The 10,821-nt window shown below is 38.7% G+C and overlaps 1 protein-coding gene across 2 annotated transcripts in view; it reads left to right on the top strand.

The window, feature by feature from the left end:
* Positions 1-9,985: 9,985 nt before the first annotated feature.
* Positions 9,986-10,821, top strand: part of SLCO1C1 (solute carrier organic anion transporter family member 1C1) — a gene marked incomplete at its 5' end in the record, with an annotated part of 44,682 nt that continues 43,846 nt past the window's right edge. For both annotated transcript variants that reach the window (XM_082635865.1, XM_082635864.1), the window contains one exon: positions 9,986-10,114. In XM_082635865.1, coding sequence (XP_082491991.1) covers positions 9,986-10,114 — 129 coding nt within the window. The remainder of the gene's footprint in view (positions 10,115-10,821) is intronic.

The following is a 10,821-nucleotide window of genomic DNA, read 5'->3' as shown; positions in this document are numbered from 1 at the left end:
GGTTAAAGAAGTCAGATAAACTCAGACCTGGGTTCAAATTGTGATTCTGATACTTGTTTGATGGGTTGTTTTGGATAAGTCACTTCACTGCTCTGAGTCATATGATTTACTATAAAATGAGAATTATAATACCAACCTTGTTGAGTTGTTTTAAGGATTAGCACAAAGTATATACATCATGTGGCACATAAACAGTACTTATTAAATCTGCATCTGACACAATTACTTGCAGTGAGGCGATCAGCTTCCTAACAACACATACTCTTTAGAAAGTACCACGAGGTTATTTTCCCTCCTGAAGGGAGAGATACTGGTGTCCACAAGACAAGCTAGTGCAGAGGTTTTCCTCATGTGAGATGACCAAGACAAGACAGCGATGGGAGTGGCTGCCTTTCTGACTTTCTCTTTGGGGTCTGTGGAGGCTGACTGCTGGAAGGAGTCTGTTATAGGATCAGGGCATGGAGGTCATGCTATTTGCACAATCCAACTACAACCTTCCTAGTGCAACTGTACTCTTTAAAGACTGGAGGACTGCCTTCCAAACCCCTGTGAACAGAGAATTCCATTTTTTGGAACTGGAATGAAGAGAAACTGGCTGATTTTTCTCTGGCCTCCAGAGTAAGTAATACTCCAACCCAGGGTGTTGGAGGAAAACTTTGTGGAAATCTGTTCCAGTGGTAGGAGAACAAGTAAGGATTTGACAAATGCAAATCCTGCTAAATAACTGCATTCACTCTACTTCTGCAATTGCTAATGGGAGGAGGGGGAGAAGGGGGGGGGGAGAGGGAGGGAGGGAGGGGGAGGGGAGAGGGAGGGGGAGGGGGGAAGAGGAAGAGAGAGAGAGAGAGAGAGAGCGAGCGAGCGAGCGAGCGAGCGAGCCCGCAAGCCCGGAGGATCTCTCCATTCATGTCACTGAGCGTCGCCTTTCCCCTTCTTTTCACAGATGGATGAATAGCTCAGTGCTCAAAAATGTAGCCTAGCCTCCTTGAAACATACTATACGTGAGAGGATATGCAAATTAGCCATCAAGATGAAACTGTATTTTCAGTAAAACAATGTAGTGTCAGTATTTTAACCTGGATGTTATTTCGCCCTAACACAACATCAGCTAGGTGTTCTCTTGTTTTATCACTTCTGGATTTGAGTTAGAGTGATTTTTGTGACAATACCTGTAAATATAAGAAGACATTGTGTTTTGATGTCCCAAGTTTTTAATATAATTTTCAACATTTTTTTCCCTCTTTAGCATTAGCATTCTAGATATGACCCTTTGAATTTTTAAAGGTATTTTTAGTATAGCTGATAGGGTATTTTATTTTTTAAATAGTGTTGCATTTATTAAAGAACAATCCTCTATATACATATATTTTTGTTTTCTTTTTCAATTCAGAGAGGGTCCTTAAGGAACTCCGGATTATCTTAATCCACTCTTCCTACTGCAGCCAAAGAGAGATTTAAAAAAATATATATTTGTTTTATTTAATTTTTAAAAACATCTTTATTGGAGTATAATTGCTTTACAATGGTGTGTTAGCTTCTGCTGTATAACAAAGTGAATCAGCTATATGTATACGTATATCCCCATATCCCCTCCCTCTTGAGCCTCCCTCCCACCCTCCCTATCCCACCCCTCTAGGTGGTCACAAAGCATCGAGCTGATCTCCCTGTGCTATGCAGCTGCTTCCCACTGGCTATCTATTTTACAGTTGGTAGTGTATATTATGCCCATTCCACTCTCTCACTTCATTCTAGCTTACCCATCCCCCTCCCCCTGTCCTCAAGTCCCTTCTCTACATCTGCAAATTTGTTCCTGTCCCGCTCCTAGGTTCTTCAGAACAATTTTTTTTTCTTAGATTCCATATATATGTGTTAGTATATGGTAGTTGTTTTCCTCTTTCTGACTTACTCTGTATGACAGTCTCTAGGTCCATCCACCTTGCTACAAATGACTCAATCTCGTTTCTTCTTATGGCTGAGTAATATTCCATTGTATATATGTGCCACATCTTCTTTATCTATTCATCTGTCTATGGTTACTTAGGCTGCTTCCATGTCCTGGCTATTGTAAATAGAGCTGCAATGAATACTGTGGTACATGATTCTTTTGGAATTATGGTTTTCTCAGGGTATATGCCCAGAAGTGGGATTACTAAGTCATATGGTAGTTCTATTTTTAGTTTTTTAAGGAAAATCCATACTGTTCTCCATAGTGGCTGTATCAATTTACATTCCCACCAACAGTGCAAGAGGGTTCCTTTTTCTCCACACCCTCTCCAACATTTATGGTTTGTAGATTTTTTGATGATGGCCATTCTGACTGGTGTGAGGGGATACCTCATTGTAGTTTTGCTTGAATTTCTCTAATAATTAGTGATGTTGAGCATCCTTTCATGTGTTTGTTGGCAATCCATACATCTTCTTTGGAGAAATGTCTATTTACATCTTCTGCCCAGCTTTGGATTGGGTTTTTTGTTTTTTTGATATTGAGCTGCATGAGCTGCCTGTATATTTTTGGGATTGTCAGTTGCTTCATTTGCAAATATTTTCTCCGATTCTGAGAGTGGTCTTTTCATCTTGTTTATGGTTTCCTTTGCTGTGCAGAAGCTTTTAAGTTTCATTAGGTCCCATTTGCTTATTTTTGCTTTTATTTCCATTTGTCTAGGAGGTTGGTCAAAAAGGATCTTGCTGTGATTTATGTGATACAGTGTTCTGCCTATGTTTTCCTCTAAGAGTTTTATAGTGTCTGGCCTTACATTTAGGTCTTTAATCCATTTTGAGTTTTTGTATATGGTGTTAGGGAATGTTCTAATTTCATTCTTTTACATGTAGCTGCCCAGTTTTTCCAGCACCACTTATTGAAGAGGCTGTCTTTTCTCCATTGTATGTTCTTGCCTCCTTTATCAAAGATAAGGTGACCATATGTGCATGGGTTTATCTCTGGGCTTTCTATCCTGTTCCATTGATCTATATTTCTGTTTCTGTGCCAGTACTATACTGTCTTGATTACTGTAACCTTGTAGTATAGTCTGAAGTCAGGGAGCCTGATTCCTCCAGCTCCGTTTTTCTTTCTCAAGATTGCATTGGCTATTCAGGGTCTTTTTGTTTCCATACAAACCATGAAATCTTTTGTTCTACTTCTGTGAAAAATGCCATTGGTAGTTTGATAGGGATTGCATTGGATCTGTAGATTGCTTTGGGTAGTATAGTAATTTTCACAATATTGATTCTTCCACTTCAAGAACATGGTATATCTCTCCAATTGTTTGTATCAGCTTTAATTTCTTTCATCAGTGTCTTATAGTTTTCTGCATACAGGTCTTTTGTCTCCTTAGGTGGGTTTATTCCTAGGTATTTTATTCTTTTTGTTGCAATGGTAAATGGGAGTGTTTCCTTAATTTCTCTTTCAGATTGTTCATCATTAGTATACAGGAATGCAAGAGATTTCCATGCATTAATTTTGTATCCTGCTACTTTACCAAATTCATTGATTAGTCCTAGCAGTTTTCTGGTACCATCTTTAGGATTCTATATGTATAGTATCATGTCATCTGCAAACAGTGACAGCTTTACTTCTTTTCCAATTTGGACTCCTTTTATTTCTTTTTCTTCTTTGATTGCTGTGGCTAAAACTTCCAAAACTTTGTTGAATAATAGTGGTGAGAGGGAGCAACCTTGTCTTATTCCTGAACTTAGTGGAAATGGTTCCAGTTTTTCATCACTGAGAATGATGTTCGCTGTGGGTTTGTCATATATGGCCTTTATTATGTTGAGGTAAGTTCCCTCTATGTCTATTTTCTGGAGGGTTTTTATCATAAATGGATGCTGAATTTTGTCAAAAGCTTTTTCTGCATCTATTGAGATTATCATAAGGTTTTTATCCTTCAATTTGTTAATATGGTGTACCACATTGACTTGCATATATTGAAGAGTCCTTGTATTCCTGGGATAAACCCCACTTGATCATGGTGTATGATCCTTTTAATGTGCTGTTGGAGTCTGTTTGCTAGTATTTTGTTGAGGATTTTTGCATCTATGTTCATCAGTGATATTGGCCTATAGTTTTCTTTCTTTGTGACATCTTTGTCTGGTTTTGGTCTCAGGGTGATGGTGGCCTTGTAGAATGAGTTTGGGAGTGTTCCTCTCTCTGCTATATTTTGGAAGAGTTTGAGAAGGCTGAGACTGTCCTCAATTCTTTCCATTCTTTTTTCTTTATTCTGCTCTGCAGTAGTTATTTCCACTATTTTATCTTCCAGGTCACTTATCCATTCTTCTGCCCCAGTTACTCTGCTATTGATTCCTTCTAGAGAAGTTTTAATTTCATTTATTATGTTGTTTATCATTGTTTGCTCTTTAGTTCTTCTCGGTCCTTGTTAAATGTTTCTTGTATTTTCTCCATTCTATTTCCAAGATTTTGGATATCTTTACTATCATTATTCTGAATTCTTTTTCAGGTAGACTGCCTATTTCCTCTTCATTTGTCTGGTCTGGTGGGTTTTTATCTTGCTCCTTCATCTGCTGTGTGTTTCTCCATCTTCTCATTTTGCTTAACTTACTGTGTTTGGGATCTCCTTTCCGCAGCCTGCAGGTTCATATTTCCCTTTGTTTTTGGTGTCTGCTCCCAGTGGTTAAGGTTGGTTCAATGGGTTGTATAGGCATCCTGGTGGTGGGGACTAGTGCCTGTGTTCTGGTGGATGAGGCTGGATCTTGTCTTTCTGGTGGGCAGGACCATGTCCGGTGGTGTGCTTTGGGGTGTCTGTGAACTTATTATGATTTTAGGCAGCCTCTCTGCTAATGGGTGGGGTTGTGTTCCTGTCTTGCTAGTTTTTGGCATGGGGTGTCCAGCACTGGAGCTTGCTGGTTGTTGGGTGGAGCTGGGTCTTAGCATTGAGATGGAGATCTCTCAGAGAGCTCTTGTCGATTGATATTACATGGGGCTGGGAGGTCTCCGGTGGACCAATGTTCTGAACTCGGCTCTCCCACCTCAGAGGCTTAGGCCTGACACCAGGCCAGAGCACTAAGACCCTGTCAGCCACACAGCTCAGAAGAAAAGGGAGAAAAAAAAAAAAGAAAGAAAAAATAAAATAAAATAAATAATAAAATAAAATATATAGTTATTAAAATAAAAAAGTAATTAAAGTAATTAAAAGTAATTAAAAGTAATTAATTAAAAAGAAAGAGGAAGAGAGCAACCAAATCAACAAACAAATCTACCAATGATAATAAGCTCTAAGTACTAAACTAAGATAAACATAAAACTAGAAACAAATTAGATGCAGAAAGCAAACTCCAAGTCTACAGTTGCTCCCAAAGTCCACCGTCAATTTTGGGATGATTCATTGTCTATTCAGATATTCCACAGATGCAGGGTACATCAAGTTGATTGTGGAGACTTAATCTGATGCTCCTGAGGCTGCTGGGAGAGATTTCCTTTTCTCTTCTTTGTTTGCACAGCTCCTGGGGTTCAGCTTTGGATTTGGCCCTGCCTCTGCATGTAAGTCACCTGAGGGTGTCTGTTCTCCACCCAGACAGGACGGGGTTAAAGGAGCAGCTGCTTAGGGGACTCTGGCTCACTCAGGCCAGGGGGGGGAGGGGGGAGAGGGGTACTGAATGCGGGGCGAGTCTGCGGCGGCAGAGGCCAGTGTGACATTGCAACAGCAAAAGGCGCACCATATGTTCTCCCGGGGAATTTGTGCCAGGATCATGGGTCCCTGGAAGTGGCGGGCTGCACAGGGTCCTGGGAGGGGAGGTGTGGATAGTGACCTGTGCTTGCACACAGGCTTCTTGGTGGCTGCAGCAGCAGCTTTAACATTTTATGCCCGTGTCTGGTGTCCACATTGATAGCCACGGCTTGTGCCCTTCTCTGGATCTTGTTTAGGCAGTGCTCTTAATCCCCTCTCCTTGTGCACCCTGAAACAATCGTCTCTAGCCTCTTAGGCAGTTCTAGACTTTTTCCAGGCCTCCCTCCTGGCTAGCTGTGGTGCACTAGCCCCCTTCAGGCTGTGTTCACTCAGCCAACTCCAGTCCTCTCCCTGGGATCTGACCTCCGAAGCCCGAGCCTCAGCTTCCAGCTCCCACCTGCCCTGGTGGGTGAACAGACAAGCCTCTTGGGCTGGTGAGTGCTGGTCGGCACTGATCCCCTGTGCAGGAATCTCTCTGCCTTGTCCTCTGCACCCCTGTTGCTGCACTTTCCTCTGTGGCTCCGAAGGTTCCTCCCCCCAACCCTCCCTGCCACCCCCCATCTCCACCAGTGAAGGGGCTTCGTAGTGTGTGGAACATTTTCTTCCTTCACAGCTCCCTCCCAGAGGTGCAGGTCCCATCCCTATTCTTTTGTCCCTGTTTTTTCTTTTTCCTCTTGCCCTAACCAGGTGCATGGGGAGTTTCTTGCCTTTTGGGAAGTCTGAGGTCTTCTGCCAGCATTCAGTAGGTGTTCTGTAGTTGTTCCACATATAGATGTACTTTTGATGTATTTGTGGGGAGGAAGGTGATCTCCATGTCTCAGTCCTTTGCCATCTTGAAGGTCCACCCCCCGATAGTGTATTTTATTATTAAACAATTTATTTGCATTTTCTGGTCACTGGGTTTAATATTATGACTGAACGGAAATAATACATCTGAATTCCTAAAACAGTAGGCCAGTTTGTATTACAGAGTTTAACTTGTGGAAGAGAATTGCGTTTTACACTGTAAATTTGATGTTATTTTGTATTTTAAAAATCTTTCTGGTATGTATTTCTTGCTTCTTGATATTTCTATATCTTTTATATTTAAAATATTTTTTGTATAAGAATTGTACATCCATTATAGAAAAATTAGAAAATATGGATACACAAAACATTTTTAAAAAATCGTCTGCAGTGTCATTAGCCAAAAATAATGTGTTAACCTATTCTTTGTAAACTTTCTGAAGCATTGTCTCTATGTATACACACCTGTGAATGTATGTGTGTTTCTATTATAAAAGAGTGTTATATAGATATTGCTTTGAAGTCTTGTATTTTTAAAATCACCTCTGTAATAAAAATATTTCTATATGACTATATTTACTGCTTTACACTAATTTCTAATGGTTTCAAAGATTTCATTGTGTGAGTATACCATAATTTGTTGGACATTTAGGTCATTTTGTTGTTTTGATTTTTTTTTTATAAGCAATGTGTCTCTCCAGGATTTTAATTAAAGGTACTCAGTATTTTTGTAGTAAAGAGACCTATTTAATCCATTGCTTCCCAAATACCCTTTCATTGTTCTGGCAAAATATTTTTCTGAAAACCTAGTTTTAGTGATTCAGTGGATATAGGAAGTTGGCTGTTGGTATCAATATCTATGTACTGGGCTTCCCTAGTGGTGCAGTGGTTGAGAGTCTGCCTGCCAACGCAGGGGACACGAGTTCATGCCCCGGTCCGGGAAGATCCCACATGCTGCGGAGCGGCTAGGCCCGTGAGCCATGGCCATTGAGCCTGCGCGTCCGGAGCCTGTGCTTCCCAACGGGAGAGGCCACAACAGTGAGAGGCCCACATACCGCAAAAAAAAAAAAAAAAAAAAAAATCTATGTACTGAATTTCTTAGATTTTTTTTTGAGTCATGAATGGCTGTTGACTTTTATCACCTGATGTATTGCATCTACTGAAATTTTATTATTTTACATTTTGAATTTCTTCTAGCTCTACTGAAATGTGATTGACAATAAAAATTGTATATATTTAAGGTATACAATGTGATGTTTTGATATACATATGTAACATTTTGAATTTTTTTTTAATTTTATTAATTTTATTTATTTATTTTTGGCTGCATTGTGTCCTCACTGCCCTGCACTGGCTCTCTCCATTTGCAGCGAGCGGGGGCCACTCCTTGCTGTGGTGCACAGGTCTCTCACCACAGTGGCCTCTCCTGTTGCAGAGCATGGGCTCCAGAGTGCGGGCTCGGCAGCTGCGGCACATGGGCCCAGCCACTCTGTGGCACGTGGGATCCTCCCGGACCAGGGCCTGAACCCACGTCCCCTGCACTGACAGGTGGATTCCCAATCACTGCACCACCAGGGAAGCCCCAACATTTTGAATTTTTAATGCAATGATTTAGGTGAACAAACTTCCTAATATTAATCAATTGTTACATTTTTAAAAAATCTTAATTATGGAATTTTAATTAATTTGTATTTGCTAGTATTTTATTTAGGATTTTAGCATCTCTAGGTTGGCTCTGCAGTTTTCCTTTTTGTGTTGTCTTAATGAGATTTTGCTATCAAGATAATTCTGGCTTGGTCCAATGAATAGAGACTATTAGCATCTGTTTCCATTATCTGCTATTTTTCCTTGAAGGGTATTCCTTAATAAAGCACTCCAGTTACATCATCTATCCTTACTATTTTTATTTAGGGAATAGTTTTAGAGTATTTTTGTTAATGTCTTCCTTAGGTATGTTTCTCTCCTGGTTTGTATCAATACAGGTAATTTATATTTGCTAGAAAGTTATCCATTTTGTCAAGACTTTATAGTTATTTCTATATATTTTGCATAATTTTTATTTTGTATTCTCCTAAACATCTGTGTTTAGGTCTTACTAATGTTGTATTCATGTATCTTTGCCTTCTGCTCTTGTTTAGGATTCTCTGCTCTTTGTTTAGCTTTAAAATTTTTCTGTTTTCCTCACTTTCCCTTGTCCATTTTTAAAAAGTAAATTTATGCATGTTTATGAAATTGAATAATCTAAAAGTCTAATAACAAGTTTAAAAACAAAAAAACAAAACAGGTCCTTGCCCTACCCTTCTCAACCCATTTCTCACTCCCTCCACTTTTAAATCTTTTAGGTCTTTCTTCTGATATTTAGCTCCATATTTCAAAATAAATTGTGTATACTGCTATTTCTTGATTTTTCAGTTTGAGACATTATCTATCAATTCAAACTATCAAAGATGAGGTTGAGTAAACACAGAACATGCATTATATAAAGTCAAGATAATAAACACACAGACAGAATAACTCTAAACTCCTACCACAGTACGTTAAGTTTTACCCTGATGTTATTTTTTCAGCTAGTGTGATGAGAATACAGAAGATCTCTATTAATGTACAAATGCATCACCTGGTAAACATTAGGGTGATACAGAAGTTATTTTATTTTTAAATCCCTTCACTTAGATTACTTTATCAGGCAGGCGCTGAGCTATATGGAATCTTAAAGAAGTGGGTGCATAGGATATGTAAATATTGATATGAACAAAAAGAAAATAGGTTCAGATTATGTGAACCTGTCCAGGGCTTGGTAAGGAAAAGGGAGGGTGGGAAATTAGACATAGGAAGGAAGGCATCTTTCTTACTTTAAGGCAGGCCAAAGACTACTTTTGGCTGAATGAAATCTAAGCCTGAGGTATAAATCATGCTGCTTCCCTATTTGTCAAGCTAAAATGATACACAGATTGGTCCTCTTTTTTTTTTGCCTTATTTTAAGCCTTACTTTGGATACTACAAACGTATAAGAATCACAGTGTGATATAGGCATCTACCAGGGGCATCAATCTTGTCTATTCATTCTGCTAAAATAATAGATTTAAAGGCTTTAAAGACAATTCTAATGAATCAATATTCAAATGGCTGAATTCCTCTTCTTCCTTTCCTGCTTGCTTCTAGTTTAAGCTGGCAAGCCCACAAAGTTAGCAAAATTCTTCCTCGTTATTTATTCCAAAGGCAACATTTAAATTTATTCTTTGCTATAATGAGGCTTAAACTGGAGGGATTGAGAAAGAATGCTGGCTACAGAGTCCCAAGAGCAGGATTGCTTAATCAGATATCCTGGTCGATTTTAATTGAAAAATTTTGCCAACTTACTGTGGTAAAATGAGGGAACTTCACATCAAGTTATGTCTACAGAATTGTGATCTATTGTGAAATAAAAACATTATCTAATCAACTGCATGGGTTTGAATTAATTTTTTTTTTTTACTTTAAAAATCAACTTTGACAGATCAGAGTCAAGGAATGTTTTCATAATGGATACTTCATCCAAAGAAAATATCCAGTTATTCAGCAAAAATTCAATGCAACCTGTTGGGAGGCCTTCCTTTAAAACAGAATATCCCTCCTCAGAGGAGAAACAACCCTGCTGTGGTGAACTAAAGGTAACAAACAATTAAATGATAAACAACCATAAGTGGTTACCTAAAGAGATCAGAGAATTTGGTGGAATCCATGCTCTCAGTTCTTGATCCAGTTACTTTCTACACACTATAGCTAGAAGTGAGAAATTTTTTCCACTTTAAAAAGTGATCTTAGATGCAATTGATGAAAACCACACTTTGCTGGGCAGTGAAAGCAATCTTTGCCTGACTATGTAGGTTAAATTACTAAATATTACTTTCCTGGCTCACTTGAATGCCCCTCTGAAACAGAAAGGAGAGAGGTAATGATATTTATTAAATATCTACCATGTACCAGATGTTATGCTATGCACAGTTGTAACATTTAATCTATGAAACATCCATATTATTCCCATTCTATAAATGAAAAATTTGACTTTCCTGGCCACACAGTAAGGGACAGGATTCCCTTTTAAATGGTGCTCAACGTGACTCCAAGTTCCTATGTTTTCCTTGCATCAAATATTCACTCAACAAATACATATGTGTTTTTTTTCATATAATCTGCCTTATGGATACTCCATCACAGACCCAGGTCTAGCAAAACACACAAGCCAGATATCAAAAAAAAATATTTTTTTCATTGAATAAGAATTTGAATATGAATTTAACTTGAATATGAACTTAAACACAAAGAATAGTAGTTCTACTTTTTCAGTCTGTTATGTTCCCTGCTAGAACATTAACCA

This window comes from Mesoplodon mirus (genome assembly GCF_964341445.2).
Source record: "Mesoplodon mirus genome assembly, chromosome: 11".
NCBI lineage: Eukaryota > Metazoa > Chordata > Mammalia > Artiodactyla > Ziphiidae > Mesoplodon > Mesoplodon mirus.
Note: the sequence above shows the minus strand (reverse complement) of the source record. Positions and strands in the feature narration are given on the sequence as shown.